Genomic DNA, 19786 nt, shown 5'->3' on the forward strand with positions numbered 1-19786 from the left:
CAATGAGTGAATATTACTGACTACTTGGCTACTGGTGCACTGTGGATTATGAGGCTGAAGGAAGCCAACAGTAGATATTTTATTTAGAATTTTTTTTTCCTCTGGGTGCTGAAGTATCTAAGAAAGAAAATAAAATGGCAGCTTTGGATCACCAAGACTTCTTTACTTTGGGAAAATCAGACACAGTCCCACAGACTTCCTGAAAGTGGATGATGCCTTATTGGGTAAGGGCAGGTGGGATGACTGCCCTGCTGCAGCTCAGACCAAAGCTTGGCCATGTCCAGCTGTGCATTATTGCAGTATTACTCATTAGTCATCATTACATATTTATTCAGATTGAGATACACATTTTGCAAGTGGTAGAGTTGGTTGTAGTATATTTTTTTCTCCTCCTGACAGATTGAAATGGTCCGCCTTATTTCTTGAGTTCTTTTTGATTTTCTGCTTATTTTCCTGATAGAAAAGACTTCTGTTTTTAACGGCTGTAATTACCCTTATAGCATGGAATTTGTTACTCTAATAGGATGTAGGGTTTTACTGAAGGAATATGCTGCTGATTCAGGTAGAATAAAAGAAGTTTTAACATAATTTAATGTGCTGCTTTTGGCTTGAATAGAGTTATTTTTCTTTACAGCAGCTAATGTGGTACTGTGTTTCAGATTTGTGCTGGAAACAGTGTTCATAATTCAGGGATGTTTTCTTTATTGCTGAGCAGCACTTGCACAGAGTCAAGGCTATTTCTCTCTCTCACACCATCGTGCCAGCAAGTAGCCTAAAACTTTTACTTGCTCCACCAAGGTGAATTTGAACAGCTGAGTCTATTCTTGTCTGTATGTCACTGGGAGAATTAATTTAACATAATGAAGAAAATAGGCACTATAATTTTCTGGCAATAATAATTCACTGACAAAAATGTCACAGATGTCAAACAGAGGAAATTTCTTGTCCTGTTTCTCTGACACTTTTAAGTGAGAAAGGATCTCAGTGTAGCACTCACATACCAGGTTCAGCAGAGAGGGTATTTAGAGTAACGAGCCGTTTTTAGCTTCAGTTTTTTCCCCACAGGAGTTAGCAGAATCCTGGGACAGCTAGCCATTGCTAAATGTTTTTACAATTAATAGTTTAGTGTTTAGTTATATGAAACTAGTGTTTGGAATGATCTTTTGAGTTTTAGCTCACTAGTTTTAGCTCACTAGTTTTAGCTCACTTAGTTTTAGCACTCACTAAGTAGCACTGATTTACCTGCACTAAGTAGATTCTTATAGGTGTCACATTCATTTTGTCTCCTTACTTTGTCATCTAACCATGGCCACACTATGAAATGCCTTGGCCAGGAGACATAGAGCCAGCCTAAAACTCAATAGGTTTAATAATAAATATTGTGGGATGAAGAAGGATTGTATTCTCCTGTTTGCTGAGAACTTGTGCCTGCCAGTTTTACCTGAGCTACTGTAACTCACTGGTAAATATTAGGTACCTTGTCTCTGCCACATCCTTGGTGGCTCCAGCATTATTGCTTCTTCTAACCCAAAACTGGGGCTTTTAACTGCAAAGTAGCTTTACACTACAGGTGATTCTTCTCCCTGGAGTGCTGAGCAAATAATGGCTGCTACATTTTCTGGGTACTCTTTTTGGGTAAAATTTACTTTATTGCAGATAAAAATAATAATTTCAGGCTGCACTGTGTCTTGTTCAGAGGCATTTCCAGCAGTGTGTCCTTGCCGAAGGAATTTCTCTCCCTTTGAAGTTGCTGCTGTCAGAACCATGGAAAAAATTGATTAAAAAAATGGACCTCTGTCTGACTTCACCTACTCCAAGCCATGCTCACAACTGGACCAATTTTAGGTCAGGATGCTCAGAACCCTTTTGAATCTCCAAGGATGGAGACTGTATAACCCCTCTGGGTGATCTGTGCCAGTGCTTCACCTCTGTGATTATAACACTTTTTCCCTCTTACATTCCTCACATTCCTCTTATGTTCCTTATTGCAGCTTGATTGTCCTTTTGCTTCTTTTTCTTTGGCTGGACACCTAGGAGGTGAGTCTGGCTCTGTTTTCTCTATTATTCCCCTTTCTAGTTAGTTGAGAAGAAGCTATTAGGTCACTCCCATGCTCCAATCTTTCAGGCTAACACAACCCTGACCCCTTGGCCCTGTATTCATTATTTTTATGCCCCAGATCTGTAATCCTCTTGGTAGCCCTTCTGTGGATCCTGTTCAGTCTCAGCAGCCCAAGGCCCCACACTTGGACACGGTGCTCCAGATGCCTCGTGCATGCCAAGCAGAGGGCAGGGTCACTTCCTTGACCTGCTGGCCACTCTCTGGCTAAAGCAGGTCAGTACAGGGTTAACCTTTGCTGCAGCAAGGACACACTGCTGACTCATGTTCAGCTTGTCCTGCACCAGCACTCATCCCCCAACCAGCTCCACCAGCAAAGCTGGAAAGTCTTGAGCAGTTCCTTGGGACACCACATCCTTCTTCCTCCAGTTTGCAGATGCAGTCAAACTGGAGGAAGAAGGAAGGGAATTTGCAAGTGCTTCCTTTACAGCACCCCATTTTTTTTTACCTGATTTCAGTGTTTTGCCTTAAGAGCCCAGCTTTTTGGCACATGCTTCAAAGCCTGAACCTCTTCCCAGCTTCAGAAGGAGGGAGGGAAAACAAGTGTATGGTTGGGGTAAGTGGAAAGTGGGACTACTGCAAGTTGAAACATTGAACTCAAAATATCCCTTTATCTTCAGGCTGAGGAGGTGGGGGCTTGCTGATTTTCAGCTGATCTGTATCTAATAGGTACAGGAGATGCCTGGGGCACAACTTTGGGTGCTAATTAACAGCATTAAAAAATAAACATAAGCAAAAAGCTATTAAATCCTGTAATTTTATTGTATATAAATTTGATGTTGAAAAATACAATAGGGAAAGCAATCCCTAAGTACGTGAGCTTTTCTGATTGGAATGCATGGTGATAGTGTGCTGTAGCTGAATCAAATTTCTGTTAATTTATGAAAATGGGGATGCAATCTTTTGACAGACAATTTGTTCTAAGTGTTTTTGAGCAGCATACACAAAATTTTTTAAGTGGAGCAAATGTAATTGTTTAAAGAGCAGTGTTGGCTGTGGAGTGCTTGTTGTACATTTTCAGGATCAATAGCAGCAGGTAGATAATGCATTAGTTCCACTTCACCTTTCTGAATGTTAAGATTTTGCATTCTGCCTTCTGTGCTCCCAGGTGAGAACTCCCTTGCCAGTTCTCCCTTGCTGAGCCCTTGGCCTCCACAGACATGTGGTGCAGGTGGGCAGCGTGGCATCTGAAGTTCCAGCTTCTCAGTTGGAGTGGCCTGAGCAGAATAATTGTATATGTTCCTCCTACCTTACTAACAGTTGGAATTACAGCTGAAAACCTAATTAATCTCCTTTACTGAGCCGGATAGTAAAGTAAAATTGTTAATAAAAGCACACCGAGATTTATGCTCTTCAGTTGGTTGTAGTAACTGTTGCAACCAGGCTCCTCTGGCGCAGAGCACAGTCTTTAACGCAGTTTTTAACACAGTTTTCATTCCTGACACTGCTTTTTAAAACAAATTAAATGTGGCTTTTTTCTTCCCTTAGGTCTGTAGTCACATGTCATAATTTGTTCTACATTTTGGAAATGTAGATTTCCAAATCTCCAATGTTTGATCCATATTTTGGAAATACGGTGGCATTTTGGAAATATAGATCAAATTATGGAAGATGCTTTTTTACTGAGGTTAAAGCAAATGAGCAGAATTTCTGATAATGCTTCACATTTGTTTCAGTTTTTACTGATGGATTGCAGTAATGTTTAGAAAGTTTGGCTGCAGTAGCATTTCTGAAATTTGATGGCATTACAGAACTGGTCATGGTTCAAACGAAAATGTGCAAACCTAGCAATCTAAAATTAGGGTTCTAAATTCATATTTAGGGATTCAATTGAGAACTGACACATTTACCTGCTGTTGAATTCAGTAGAATTCAAGAAATGATGTGGAAAGACAGTTTACCCTTGGCTACACTTGAAGTTAAGCTGAGTTCAGTATCAGCTGCAACTGCTTTATCAGCAGTGGGTAAATTTGCTGGAGTAGACAAAGCTTCTGAGTTTCTGGGTTTTTTGCTCAATAGGAAGCAAATTTATGAACTTTTTTTCATGTTTGAGTGTTACAACTAAATCTATTTATTTCTATCTTCCAGATGTTTTTTGGAAGCTAGGAAATATTTAGCAGTCTTAGCAAAAAAAAAAAAAAAAATTTGGAAACATTTCACAATCCCCTTTCCATGTCAAGATTTTGTGCTGCACATAAATAAATTAAGCAGTGTTTTGGGGCCCCACGCATCCACCGTCCAGCTGTTGCAGATTTTATGATGAACTGCAGTTCATGTTTTTGGATAGAGAGGGATATAGTAAGTTTCTGGCTGGGCTCTGGGAGGTGAAGGCACCAGAAAGGATGCTTTGCTGCTCCCTCTGTTCTGAAAGAGAGCAGTAGGAGCTGATGGTGCCTCTCTCACCTTCACTGCAATCTCCTGTTTCCATCAGTGGCACTGTGCCCAGGAGTGCTCAGTGGTGCAGTGGGGCATGTGTGGTGCCCCTGCTGGCATCTGGGCAAAAGAAAGAGTGCAGAGGGCTGTCCCCATGCCTCCTGTTTGGGGTTGACCCCTGGGTAATGTCTCAGTGTGTAACAGATGGCCTGCGCTGTGGCAGCATGGACTTGATTTGATACAGAATTTTTCTTCCGTTTGTTTGCACTTGTTTGGGAGACATCAGTTTTTGGCTTGACTGTAGTTTTTCTCCAAGGAAACTTCTTTACTGCTTTCTTTCTTGTCATTTTCATTTGCTCTGTGGTGTGGTGCCTTGGGGTGATAAGTGATAATTTTCTCTCCTTTGGGGTTTTGATTCGAGCTTTTCTTGTGCTGCCTGTGTTTTGCTCATGGCTGCGGCAGTAAAGATATCCATGGCTTGGGCTGAACCCTTGCCTTGCTTGATTTACCAGCTCATAACTACTTAAAAAGCCAGGATGCCCTTATCTGATACTGTCTTCACAGTGGCTTTCCCTGAGGTTCTGATGTTTGTTTTTCTTTCAAGTCCTCAAATTGAACAGCATTGTGCCCCAGAAAGTATGAGCTGTTCCTATACCTTTAGCCAGATGTGCTTATCTGGAATTAAAATAAAATCAGATATTTTTTCAAAGGTTAGTTGCTGTGATTATCAATCAGCCTCCTGGTTGCCATTGCTAAGACAGAGACTTCTGCCTTTTGGGGGATAACTAATTAATAGGATTGCTTATATCAGAGTATGCTGTCTTATCCAGCACTGGATATTTGAAAGCAAGTAGAAATGTAAAAATAAAGAAGTCTTGAAAAACAACTATTCAGGTATATGCCTGGTGAAGACTTGATTGATGTTAATAATGAAAATAATCTGTCAGTTTTGATAATGAGAATCTTTAATCCCAAATCTTGTACTCCTTTGAAATAGCAGTCAGCAGGATACTTTCCATATAATGCACTTTGGGAATTCAGCCCTCACAGGTAATAAATTATTAGAGTATTATATTACAAAATGGAGTTTTGCCATAAAACTCCCCACCAAACTCACACATTTACAAGTTTCTTAAGAAAATAAAATTATATACATTATTTGGGAAGGTTACAAAGCTGTACAAAAATTTTTGCTCTTGCATTGCCATTGCCACTGCCATGGCAGGAAAAATTGTGGGTGTTTTCCCCAGGGAGACCGTGAAAATGCAGGTTTCTTTAGCTGAGAGCACGTGGTCATGGTTGTTTCCCATTCTCAGTAGGGTTTGTGAGATAAATCACTCCAGTGCTGATGAGGAATGTTCAGCCAAAGGAAAAGCAGTGCATTCCCTTTGCTCCATCCGTTTGGTGGTGTCCTCCAGCTGCCATACACAGGCAACTGAGGATGCTTTTAAGTGCTTCTGACGTGGAACATCACCTTCAGGTTTTTCTCAGTTTATTCAGAAAAGAAAGTTGTACTTGCAAGCCAATTGCACATCATGACACTGCCAGCTGCTACAGTGATTTCCAGGGCTGGAGTCTCATGCTGGCAGCTTATTTTTCAGTCCTGTTGTTTCATGTGCTGCCACCTCCCCTCCTTTGGGAAGGTCAGGGGACAGCCTTGCTTTAGCACCTTTACCTTTGGCTGTGCTTTCAGGAGTGTTGCATGGGGTGGTGATTTCCAGCAAACTGGAAGTGGTGCTGCTTCCAAGGGATCTCTCAGGTGTGTTGTATAAGGAAATTGTATTACTGAAGGCTTGAACCAAAAATCTCTCTGGAAATACAGGGAAAAAAGCCAAAAAGAAATGGCTCATCCTAAGTCTAGCAAAAGCAAGAATCAGGAGCTCTTCACTAGGCTTGTTATCACCCTGTTACTGAGGAAAATAAAAATACTAATTTGGGTAGGGGAAGTAACCATTCTGTGTTACCTGACTTGCCATTTGAAAATCTTCGCAAGATGAGGTAAATTTGATCTTGAAATATTATTTGAAACTGAAATTGAAAATGTTTGATTTAGAAAATTTTGAAGCTAAATATGGCAAGTGTTTGAAGTCTGTTTTGTTCATAATAATTTTTATAAAATTTGATAGACCAGCATAAATTGATTAGATAGACCATTGATTGACTGATTTGATTTGATAGACCAGCATAAATTTATTAATGATTTAGATAAAATGAAATCTATTTTATTATTGAACAAAAATTAAAGTTTAACAGAAAAAATTGCCTTGGCCTATGAAACCGTAAGCTGTTCTATCTTCAGATTTTATAATTATACTTATAAAGGTATAAAATATGCAATCATGAAATCATTAAAATTTATGGACTACAGAGACATTAAACATACTAAAACAATGAAATTCTGGAAATGCTACAGAGCCGCACTCTACAAAAGCTTTTAATATCTTCAAATAATTTCAGTTTTACTTTTGAATCAGAACTGCCTTCCTGCCACTTTCCAGTGTGTAAAAATTTAACATAATCTCTTCTCTGCCTATGTTCTAATTGCTTGTCAGGCAGAAAGTTGTCTCTCTGAAGTACTGTCCTCTTTATGACAGACAGCAACATTTCCACAGGATCTGCCAAAGATGAGATTATGCTGTAATTTCCTCAAACAGCTGTGTCTGCTTCATTATGAATAGAAGCTGTTGGGGACTGTATCCAAATCTTTAGTTCTCACCCTTCCAAATCATATTAACAAAATTATCACATGCCTGGGTGAGCACTTTTCTAGCACTTTTAATTAATTCCAATTGTACATTACCCACTCCAAAAGGTTTACTGGCTCTTTTTTTTTTTTAATATCCTGGTATCAGCTTTCAGCTTCTGTCACCATCAGAAGCAGTTCTTTATGAAGATTTGGGTTTCCCAAGGAGATATTCCCACCTCCTTTCCATCCAGCACTGTATTTGTTTCATCTATGGGCTCAGCTCTTGGCAGCCTGCAGTGCTGGCATTGGATGTGGTGGTATCTTGTCTCCCAGAGAAGGCCTCAGTGAGACTCTGCCTGGTTTTCCAAATCTCCCCAGTGGCATTTCTTGGGACAACTGTGCATTTCAGGAGGCATCTGTTCCGTTTTCTGTAGTAACTGTAAAAACCACATCTGTTTCCCACCTCGTACAAATATATCCCTCATCTGCTTTCATCTGTCTCCCTGTATCACTGCACTGGTCAGGCAACAGGAGTGTCTTGAGTGTCTTTTTCATGGGCAAGATTTCTTCCTGAGGGTGTTCTTCTGCAGGAGTTTATCCGTGGGTGTTGTAATGCATCCAAGACTCTCATCCTTTGGATGTGTGCTGCTTGTGCAGAGGGCAGCAGAGCTGGAGTTTGTGCTCAGCCCTTGTCCAGAATACTGCAGGAGTTTAAAAACTTGGAGCTCTTGATCATGATAGCCTCTGAGGAAAATGTCTGGTTTGTGCTTTGAAAGCACTTTGTGCTTTGAACTGAGTTGTGATCAAGCAGTCATAGCTGCTTTCTGTGAGGACAAAGACCCCATCAGGCCTCCTGACTCCTCTCTGAGTCATTGCCAAGTGGGCTGGTGCACAGGTTCCCCCTGTGCACTGCAGACTCATAGAGTGGCTTGGGTTGAATGGGGCCTTAAAGATTTTCTAGTTCCAACCCCCTGCCATGGGCAGGAACCCATTCCACTGATCAGATTGTTCGAAGCCCTGTCCAACCTGGCCTTGCACACTTCCAAGGATGAAGCAACCACAACTTCTTTTGGCAACCTATTCCAGTGCTTCACCACTCTCACAGTAAAGAATTTTTTCCTAATATATTATCTAAATCTCTCTTCTTTTAGTTTAAAACTATTTCTCCTTCTCCTATGAATATCCGCTCTTGTAAAAAGTCATTCTCCCTCCTTTTTATAAGCTCCCTCTAAGTACTAAAAGGCTGCAATGAGGTCTACCTGGAATCCTCTCCAGGTGAACAACCTGCCTGTGTAATCCCATTTCTTGGGCAGCACGACCCACCACTCCATTGGGTTGAGAGCTTTTACCTTGCAGGAGTGGGCAGCTGAAGAGGGATGCTGGCCCATGGCTGACCTTTCGCAGGCTACTGGCTCTGCCCCAGCAACTTACAAACCTATTGTTTTTTGTTGTTTGGGGTTGATTTGTTTTGTTTTGTTTTATGGTAGTAGCAAGAGGCATCAGTTCAGGGGCAGGCCATTAATGAAGTGTTCAGGTGCTTCTCATACACATGGTACTGAATGAGCAATCAGTCTAAACCGCGCACAGTGTTACCAGAACACCCAGATGTTTTTAGTGTATCTTGCTGTAAATATTCTGGGTTTAGACTCTCAGTACTGGGATGGGTAAACAGCTGTAACAGCCTGCATTAGGAAATGTTTATAGAGGAAGCAAATTCTCAACATGTTTCAGGTTTTATTTCTTTATATCCATTTTTATTTGTCCACGTGCTTTGATAATTCCTTTGCATATCTCATAATTATTTCTGTTCTGTTTTTTGTGGCAAATTGAAAACAGAGCAAACAATCAATAGTGCGGAATTCTTCACCATTTTTCTTTTTTCAATTCCTATTGAGGATAACAATATTTCTCCAGTGCTTGTCTAACCAAAAAAGCACTGCTGTTACTATTCAGAAGCGGGCTGCTACATTCTTTTTCCAGACAGTTTTATTTTACAAACTTGAGCTCTGCTGATGCAGTCCCTGCTGCATGTCCTGGGGCAAAAATCATCCAGCTCAGCTTCTTCCTCCTGATGTCTCCAGAGGTTAGGGTGAGATCTGCTGGCCAAATGTAACTTGGAGTGTAGTGAAGGAAATGCAATATCAGATGGGAAGAAACTCTTGTAGACTTCTTTCTTAGATCATCATTAAATGGGCTCAGGTTTAAAATAGAGTCTCATAAGAGATAGACATCTTAGAAGGAACCTGATATGGCTGGAGTTAAACAGAAGTATTTAATTGTGTTTCTGGCTCCTTGAACTTTTCTTCTCCTTCTGGGATTCATAGCTAAACATAGTCTGGTGGATATAATTTTGTTCCACTGTCTAGCATGTTCACATCACTTCGTAAAGGGTTTTTGTTTTGTTTTGTTTTGTTTTCACCAATACAGTTATACATCCTGTCAAGATGCTGTGACATGGGCAGCTATGACTTCATTTTCTACTCTCAGTGGTTCAGAGGGGATATTTTTGCATTATACAGTATCAAGAAAAATTTATCTATATAAATCCTTAAATATACCAAGTTCACTGTTCAAGGTTGCAGACATGTTTCTTGTCCAGAGTCCCTAGTGAAATGCTGCTAAGTGATGTAGTGTTGTCTTTGTTGAGCTCGAGACTCCTCTTATTCCCTTCTCCCATTCTGATGAGTGCATATGAAGAGTTAGGAGGTTCATGTCCCTCTCATCTCAGAGCATTCCTGCACAGCAGAGAGTGACTTCAGATGTGTGTATGTCAGCCAACATCAGTCAAGAGAGGTGAGTAATAAAAAATAGAGGAAGAGCCAGCAGAACCCAGACACAGCTGAGTCTTTTCATCTCACTGACTCCAAAGAGCATAGTGAAGTTGAGCCTGGACACTGCTATTTAAAATAAACTATCTTGCAGAAAATCCAAGCCAAAGCTTCTTAAATAGCAGCTATTTACAGAAGAATGATCAAATCTAAAGTCCTAAATGCACCACAAAACCATGTTTCTTACTTCCAAATGGGCCTATCACAATATGTAAATGCTCAACACATTTACTGAACCAAGTTCCAAAGTTTGTATTCCATAACAGGAAAATAGATTATATTTTTACATTAATTTAGTTGGAGTCCTGCATGTTCTGTAGCAGAATGGAACCTGGTATTATTTAGAAGCAGTGTAGTTATTGTAATGATAGTCATGAGACACGTTACAAAGTTAAGCAGGCAATATTCTGAAAAAAAAAAAAAAAGTATCTTTGGGTAATTTTATGGATGTTAATTGTAAGAATGTAGTGGATTCTTCAAGTCTTTGACATCTGGGGCTGGATGTCACAAGAACAGATGAAGAGATGAAATTGGAATGTCGAGTGCATAGAGTCCATCCTTGTCAGCTTTAAGGGCTTAGTCTCAACTGGCAGCATCCTGAGGCTGAGCAGTGCCCTGTGTTTCAGAGGAGACCAGGTCTTTCCAGATCTTCATGTTAATAAATTTGTACTAGCAACATTAAGCCAAAGTGCTTGGTCTGGTCTCTAAAGCACACCAGCATGGTCTCTCTGCATACTGTGTGTGAAGATGCTTTCAGTGAACACAGGGACCCAGACTGGCACCCAGCTACTGTAGTCAGAGCACTGGACTTATTCTGCACTTCTAAGTAGTGCCCCTGTGAGCCCCTGGCTAGAAACCCAGCACATCTGGGAGTATCACAAGTACTTTGAAGTCCAGCTTCTGGGAACTGTGGAGCATGTTCCAATTTCCAGTGTCCATGTTTCTTTATGATGAAGGGTATGAACACACAGGGTACAAGAAATATCACAGAGAGTGAATTTATGCATGGAATAGACAGAAATCTCACCTTCATCTTGTTGGAGATGATAGAGGACAAAATCTGAGCTCCTGAAGCCAAACGTGTGTAGGAGCCAAAAAGAGATGTACTGTATTGGGATTGATGTATAATCCCATATATTTAAAAATGCACACATTCATCTATCTCAGAAAAAAATATATTTTTCCTTTGCAGGCCTCCAGGTATAGCTTTTGCTTTCTTGGAATCTATAAATATGGCTAAGAAATATCAAAGGGACTGGGGTGTCAGCACAAGAATAGCAGTGATTCCTAAAAGCCAAGGAGAAAAACCCATAAACAACTTCTATGGACCTGGAATTTTATTATTGATGGCTAATCTATACAGTGATGCTTTAAATGCTTCAGTAGCCGCTCTTGGTGTAATAATTGTTGAAACAATATGTAAATGTTTAGACCCTCAAGACTGGATCCCACCCTCACCTGGCTATTTTTGCCTATTTCCAGTTGTAAACCTATGTGTCTTAAAAACAGTAACAACCACTCCTCTAATGAGGACAGTTTTTGCTGTGTAACTTCTCGAGTCAGAGATCTGTGGTACACTAAGAAATTTTGCTGGGAGCAAAGCTGTAATTGAAACAGCATTTAAAGTGTTTGAAAACACTCTGTCCTGGGGTTATACCTGGGAGTGCTGTTGATTTTAAGTTTGATTTAGTTAGCATGATTCCTGACATCAGTGTAATGTTGTCTGTTTGGGTTTTTGTTTTATTTGTGTTTGGTTTTTTTTTTTCCCTTAGGTTGGCTGGATTAACTGGCTGTCATTCAGAGGGAACTTGGCAGATCTATTTTGCTTTTGTTGAACCTCTCTACAGCACATCATAAAGATTTCCTAGGTCCAGAAGCTACAGAAAAGACAACTAAGCAGCAGAAAAATGTGACTCTGAGAAGAGACTTCAAGCCTTTTGATGATGAATTTTCTACTGATCAGTTCTAATTTAAATATATAACTGAAGCATGCATAAAAGTTAACCTGATAGGGAAAAACACCTTCTCAGTAATTAGAACTGCCAAAAAAAAAAAAAAAAAAAAAAAAAAAAAAGCAGTCACCTAAAGCTTCAAAATGAGTGCTCCACTAATTCCAAACAAGTCATGTTATTCCCAGGTTCACGACAACCGTGGTGAAATAAGAAACAATAATGAAAGCATAGTGAATGTTGGGGATACCAATGCCAACCAAATTGTAACAAAAGTTAGAACCACTGATGGGGATGTTAAGAAACATGATTTGACAGATGAGAGTGGGAACATATACTCTGGAGGAACAGAGAAAATGACTCATCTGCCTACAGAGCAGAATAAACTTCTGACCTTCAAAGACTCTCGAACCTGTCACACCAGTGCACAGGAAAGTAAGCTGCCCTCCACCACAAGCAGGGAAATGGGGAAAGATTGTAGGACCAGCGAAGTTAAGGATATATCAAAGCATATCAGGATTAGCCGAGGACAAAGTCTGTCCAATTTAAAAAGTAGCACAAATGATGCCAACCTGGAGGTTGTCTCCAAAGGGAATATTGATTTTACCCAGAACTTTCCTAAGGGAAAAATGTCCAGGACTGTGGAGGTGGAGAGAATAAAAAGGCTTTCTTTGGGAAGACCAAGTAAATTTTCTCCTCAGCCCGAAACATTTGCAAAAGACAGCGTTGGCCGTGTGTCATGTAAACGTCTGCTTTCTGCATCATTGGACTCCATCGACAGGTCTCACCACTTGGTAGGAAGTACAGAGAAATCCCAAAAAACATCCACGGATCATTTTCTTGGGATGGTGTTTTGTCCACTCGACAATACCTCAGAGGAAAAGACTGTATTTTATTCCACACCATCTACCTCAGGGAACAAGAAAACAAGTAAACTAGAAAATGTACCAAATGTTAGCATTGAAAGCACACTGCATACTTCTCATTCTCAACATTCAGCTGTTAAGCTCAATGAGGTTGCTAGTAAATCAGAAGCACAATTGGGTCAGGGTGATAAAAGTAAAAAACTGGAGCTTAGGACTGCACCATCTCTACAATATAAAAATACGTGTCCACAAAAGATAGAGAGAATTATGCTGGTAGAGTTCCTGGGGTCTCCAAGAGCTGAAAATACATCAGTGCAGGAACAGAACAGCTCTGGGTCTGACACATCAAAATTTCAAGTATCCCATTTTCACGACACCTGTAATAGAGTAGAGGACCCATTGTCAAGCCAGGTAGTAACTCATCCTGATGATAAACTGCAAAATGATAATATCACCATCAGTGGGGAAGGGAGAGGAAGCAATGACAGTGACAGCAGGGCAACCACCCAGGCTGGTGAGGAATATTTTACTGATGAGGAAATGGAAACAATATTTCCACTCACTTGCGGTAGTAAATCCAGTGTCAAAGTGACACCAAGAAAAAACAAAAATTTGCATGAAGTTGACACAGGTTGCACTGAAACAGTTGGTGAACAGATATCTCCTACACATGATATTAATCCACCTGACAGCAAACCCTTGGAAGTTAATGAGAATAAACTGATGCTAGTCAAAGAAAGCACTGAAGATGCTGTTGTGCCTGTTTCTGATCCCTCAGATCATCACAGAGCATGCAGTGTGGAGACAGTGTCAAATCAACAACCTGACAGTCACAGCAGTGATGTGGAAACCTTAAATGTTTCACTTTCAAGTAAAGAAACAGTTGATGTAGAGAAACATCCTCCAGGGGAAGCACCAGAGAGCTGTAACATTCCAACAAAGGCTGATATCTTTTTATGTGTCCCAACTCCTGTGCGCCCAATGGCAATGCCGGATGTTAATGGTCAGCCCACACTATCAAACAGTAATTTGAAGGACCTTTATGCACTTCATGATGACAAATTGTCACCCTCCTCAGTCCTACCTCCCATTGACAGCACACAGTTGTTAAATTTATCCCCTAAAGTGCCTATCAAGAGTGCTTGCAGCAGTGCCATCCCAAAACCTATCCTGGTCCACCCCAAGGGCTCCCTCACAGATAAGGCCAATGTGGACACTGGGTGCAGTGAAAAGCTGGAAGAAGGCGTTGAGATGAAACCTGCCATCCCCCGGCCCAAACCCGTGAGACCTAAAATCATCACGTACATTAGGAGAAACCCTCGTTCAATAGAGCAGCTCGACCCTTTGTTTGCGCCGGCAGGGCTGCCCTTCGACGGCCCCGCGTGCAGCGTGCCCATCCCTGCGGAACAGAAGGCATCCAACGGAGGGGAGGCGAAGCCCGCCAGCGTCCTGTACGACAAATTTAAACCTGACCTCCAGAAGCCAAGACTCTTTGGTTCTGGACTAGTAGTGTCAGGAATTAGGCCCCCAGGTCATCACTTCGGTCCAATGAGTGAGAAGTTTCTGCAGGAGGTAAGTTTCTGCAGCTTAGACAGCTGCTTTTTTGTGCCAAGTGGTGATTATTTGCTATTTGCTGCTGCCAGAAGTTAGTTCTCAAACCTCAGATAAGAAATAAATCCTAAAACAATGTGTGATCATTAAGAATAATCTTACCTAACTGCTTCTGGCACTGACCCTGTTGTGATATCTTAGCTGTTGCTGGAAGTTGTTACTGTGTTCTTCCAGTATTTTCTAGCAAATTGGTCACCTGCTAGTATTATAAATAGGGATGTTTAGAAAGGAAAAGACATGCTGAATTGAATAATTTCTTTTGTTTTTTTTTTGCTTCCCAAAGAATAGCTTTGGGAAATGATTGTAATTTGCCCATAGAGACTCTTCCTTCCTTCCAAATAGGAAAGTTGGCAGGTTTTTTTAGACAGAGCACTAGAGGTCTAAACTAATTCCATTCTATTTAGCTGTATGGAAACCCAGGGACTATCAGAGCTCTTTTTGGATTATATATGTAATACAAAAGCAGATTTACTTTTGATTAATTTTAATGCTGTTTCTTACACTGACCTGCATGTCAAAAAAGATTTTTTCTTTTCCCTGGAAAGCTATCCTGAACAGCCAAAATGTGATGGAAATCCCTCTAGACACCTCTGGCTCCAGATATCTCACTGTGTTTCTGCCTTGCTGAACTGGGCAGGAGCCTTGGGTTCCCAAAATCCCTGCTGGGAGATGAGCACAGTGGAGGAAGGATGAGCTTGCTTGGTAGGTGGAGGAAGGACAGGGAAGAGCAAGCTGTGTCTGTCATGTGCTCTTGCATCCATTGCTTGGGACCTGAAGTAGTCCAACAACCAAGCTTTGCATAGAAACACTGAAGATAACACAAGTGGTTTTATTTGAATGAGTCTTTTAAAAAAAGGATATGGTTTTTTTGCTCTGTGTCTTGTAGTGTCATTAAGGCTATTTTATTCCCTACCTCGTTCTACATACAGTATAGCTCCAAGGAACAGCATTGAAATAAAAAAATTTAGTGACAGTGTTGGCAGTCAAAACCTGGCAAATACCCAAATTAAGATACTGCGTGTGAGTGTAGATTGACCCTTATTGCATACTAACCAGAAACCTACTGAAGTGAGCAAAGATTATAGTTGTTTCTCATCACAAACACAGAAAAGAACAGTGCTTGCTGTCCTTTTTCCTTTAACTTCAGTTTTCAGCTCTGTCCCTTGTATTTTATGTCCAGGGAGTGAATTACTAAAGTCTTTGGGAGATTGTCTATTCCAGCCATCATTAGTATATTTTCACAATTGCTTTATAAGGTGAGGGGAAATTACTAGGTTATTACTGTTTAATGCATGACATGGAATGAAAGCCAAAATGACCCAGATTGTGCACTGGCTGTTTGGCTGTTTATAGGGTGGCATGACCCTCTGAAGACCACAGGTGTCTGTGAGAGTTGGGGTTCAGATAATCAGGCAGGATTAGCAGACACATCTGTGAACAAAGGACAGATTTCTGAGCACTGCTGGGGTCTGTTTTTAGCATGAGAAGGATTCAGGTTTGTGGCAAGCCTGCAAGTGTGATTTTCTCTAGACTAGGGTTAGAAGTAGGACACTTCTGGAGAGGATCTTCCCTTATTTCTCCATGAAATATGACTTTTGGTGGGTATTTCAACAAGGGAATATCTAAACCCAAGCAAACTGCTTCTTCAGAGAAGCTGGACTGACTGGAGAAGAGTCTGAGAAGAAAAAGTCAAACTGTGGTTTGCATTATGAGTTTGCATTAGGCCAGAATTCAGGAGATGATAGCAGAAGATGGAATCTGCTTTCTTGGACTGCCACCTTAAAAGCAATAACCTGGCTGTCCTGCCAGCTGGAGGAATCCTGATTTGGCTCAGTATGAATCAAGAGAAAGGAAAATGGTCAATCCATGAAGGTGAACAGATGCTTAAAAGAGCAGCTGTGCACAGTATGGGTTAGTAGCAGATGAGTGATGTGTAATCCAAAAGAAACCAATTAGGGTGCATTGAAATAGATCCAAATCACTGAGCTGAAGGGAGAGTGTGGAAGACTCAGAGGTTTTGGAGACAAGGAGACTCTGGCACAATGGCCACTGTCTTGGTTAGAGAAAAAAAATCCCAGATTTCCCTATTTCACACATCCAGTATTGTCTTTGGAGAGTTTTAATTAGCATTTTGTAGCTCCTTATATAGCTATGATAGTGTTAATAGCTGTAATCTCTAAGCATCATTCAGCTAAGTGGTAGGAACAATTAAATATCCCTCTGGGTGCCAGGTGTAGAAGAAGCAGCAGGGTGCTGTCTTGGGCAGGAGACTCCAAGGAAAGGCCTGGAGAACTCTATGAGAAAGACTCGAGGGCTGCCTCTGTGCAGTGAGAAACCTGCAGGGCTTCTTGAGCTGCCTGTGCCAAAGCCCACTCAGGGCAGCTCAGACAAAAATCCCAACCCCATCTCATTGTAGACCTCACCCTCTTCTCATCAGCACCAGTGGGTGTTTCGGGGCTCTTTGTTCTCTCAGTGGCCTCTGTGGGAAGTTACAGGGCAAATCAAGTTACAGGGACCCAAAGACTGTAGCTGTCCTAGTGAACTGAACAGTGGAATGACATGCCTCCAAGGCTCAGGAAAGGTTGTCTGTACTGCTGGACTGGGAGCACACTTCCCAGCTCAGGATCCAGCTCTGCCAGAGCGTGCTCACCCAGAGGCTGCTCCCAAGGACCAGCATGGATCAGCCTGGTCTGCAGATGGACAGTTTACCCGTACAGGTACAGTCTGTGCACTGTCAGAGAGTGGTCACTGGCCACTTTATTCACTGTTTTATGGCTGCTGCTAAGAGCCCTGACTGGTGAGGGTCTGTAAGGAGATCTGCTGATCACCATCTCTCCTGCCTGCCTCACCAAGACTGTACTTGCCCATTTAACTATCTTTTTGGGTCTGTTCCCCAGCACAGACATCATTGTGGTCCAATGGATGGACTACAGTTTGTTGAAACAAAAAGCCTGCTGAGGTAAAAAGGAGTTAGGGGAGTTGTTTTATTTATAGCCAAACCAAAAGTTTCTCCCCTTGATCCTGTTATTTGAACTGCCTGAACTGATGTTGCCAACTCTTTTCCCAAAGAGTTGCCTGAAGCAGTCACTTAACAAGCAAATTCTTCCTCGAGGCATTAATGTTTGATGATGTTATAAACAAAGTAACATGAAGGAAAGTGTTTGGCATCTGTACCTGCTGGCCATGCTGCCAGCTCTGCTCAGGAATACCCAGCCTATGGAAGTTCCTGTATGCTCAAAGTATTTGTTGCAGACTTTTCTGGCTCATTTTAACAAATTTATTCATGGGTCTGTGGGTAATGAGCAGACAGAAGAAAACTCTGGGCTGATCTTCCTGGTGGGCAAGCTGCAACACATCATTTCCCTAGAAGTCCCTCATACAAAAATCTACTAAAGGGTGCTAGTAGGGATCATATTAATCCGTGTATTTCTGAAGAGCTTTAAAATGGCAATAATTTTATACAATTCTATTGAGACCAGTTGAATTTTGCACTTCATGAATTCACAGTTAATCTTCATAACAAGTTCATGTCCTCCAAAACTGAGATCTTCAAAAAATAGCATCTAATTCTTGAGAGATATTTGGGCAAATTCAGTTGGACTTGATTATCTTAAGGGTCTTTTCCAATCTAAATGATTCTATTCTAAGTCCTTCTCCTTGAGAAGGACTCCTTCCTTGAGAAGAGGTTTTATGCTTGTGTTTGATTGGGTTTGTGTCCATGTTTGTTGCCCTTTTCTGCTACTCTTAGCATACTGTCAATAAAGAAAAAGAAATAGGGTGAGAGAAGATTTGAATAAACTGACCCAGTTTATAAAAAATGCTTATTTTCTGTTAAAGATTTTATTTAAAGATTTTCTCTTTTCCTTATACTGAAATACTTGGCATTGGTGCTTAACTTTCATTTAAGTATGAAATGATAGTATGCATAGTGTAATCTGATAGAAATAAATTTATGAGGGAGAGAGACGATAACTAAGGCTTATCCAGAAAAACAATCTCATATCTAGAAGCTGAAAGTAAGAAGCCAGACATCTGCAGTCCAAGTCTGCAGAATCATTCATATTATACAGCAAAAAACTGCATCCTTACTTTAAATAGGTCATAGGAGTATGATAAAAAAGGAAAGAGATCTAATGGCAGGAAATTAGACTGCAAACAGAGGAAAAAAAAATAGGGCAAAACTATAAAGCTCAATGTTTGTTACATCTGCCCTCCTAGCTCCTGTGCAAAGGTCTCAGATATTCTTCTGTATTTCATAGTTTAAGGCCAATCTTGTCTCTTAGCATATTAAAGATTTGCTAAATTAGGATTAAAGCTCTTGAAGGAGCTAGGATCAAAGCTTTTATAGCAAATGTTGAAGTGCATATTCTAATACTTATAATTGCTAAATAGAAATTGATTTGGCATATTATATGCATCATATCTTACAGCAGAGTTAATTAATTGGCAGTTACATTTCTTCCTAGCTAGCCTGTGGCACTTTCTGATTAATTTTTAAACAAATCTAGTTCAGATTTCCTATTTCCTATACTTTTTTTTCTTTTCCCATGGCCTAAATGGGATGACTGAAAAAATATTCATAGGTCCTGTCTACATTATGATGATATTGCATTTTATATGAAAATAGTGAAGAAGTTGGACTCTACTCAGAAGAGCAAACAGTTCTTTACAAATGTGTGAGGTGAAAATTCTGCACTCGTCCTGAGTCATGAAGCAGCACAGAAAAGTTGGAGTCAGAGCCCAGGTTCAATGCACAAAGACACAAGGGTTGAATCATGGAACCAGGCATTCCTCGAGTGCAAGTTCAGTGCTGTGAGCCAGCTATGAGCTGGAAATACTTCCAGCTTGGGACTTATTCTGCTGTTCGTACAGTAAGTGCCCATTAAAATACTGAGAGATTTGACACTGATTTTAACAAAAAATCTCTTTGTAATAAGTAGCAAAACCATTATGTTTTCACATTTGCAAATCTGATAGGTTTTTTCCTCCAGTTCACATGGGAAGATGGGTTTTATAGCTCTGATTTGGAATATTCAACAGGCCTCTGAAAGCATAAGTTAGAGAAATGTGCTCATGTCCACAACCAGGTCTCTTTCCAGGAATTAGAGGGGCACAAATTACAATGAACATTTTGCAGTGAGAACATACTGGGGGTTCTTTTTTTTTTTTTTTTTTGGTCACAGAAATTATTTGGCAGTACAATTTCTCTGATAAAATGTACCTAAAACACCTCCAGCTTTATTTTTAGCTATCTAAGTTAAAACCAATTTCTCCCAGAATTGAGCAAGAATATTTAAAATAACTTCTAATAAAAATTCCATTTGCACAGTCCCTCAGTATATCTACCTCTGTAAATA

General features: G+C 40.6%; 1 protein-coding gene and 1 long non-coding RNA gene across 2 annotated transcripts in view; both read left to right on the forward strand.

The window, feature by feature from the left end:
* LOC128784675 (uncharacterized) overlaps positions 1 to 12007 on the forward strand; it is a 93980-nt gene extending 81973 nt beyond the window's left edge. The window contains exon 2 of the long non-coding RNA XR_008429576.1: positions 11776 to 12007. This is a non-coding gene — a long non-coding RNA (uncharacterized LOC128784675). The remainder of the gene's footprint in view (positions 1 to 11775) is intronic.
* Positions 12008 to 12098: 91 nt separating this feature from the next.
* Positions 12099 to 19786, forward strand: part of MTUS2 (microtubule associated scaffold protein 2) — a 157974-nt gene continuing 150286 nt past the window's right edge. The window contains exon 1 of the mRNA XM_053934181.1: positions 12099 to 14390. Coding sequence (XP_053790156.1) covers positions 12099 to 14390 — 2292 coding nt within the window. The remainder of the gene's footprint in view (positions 14391 to 19786) is intronic.

The sequence above is a fragment of the Vidua chalybeata genome, chromosome 2 (genome assembly GCF_026979565.1).
Source record: "Vidua chalybeata isolate OUT-0048 chromosome 2, bVidCha1 merged haplotype, whole genome shotgun sequence".
NCBI classification, from domain to species: domain Eukaryota; kingdom Metazoa; phylum Chordata; class Aves; order Passeriformes; family Viduidae; genus Vidua; species Vidua chalybeata.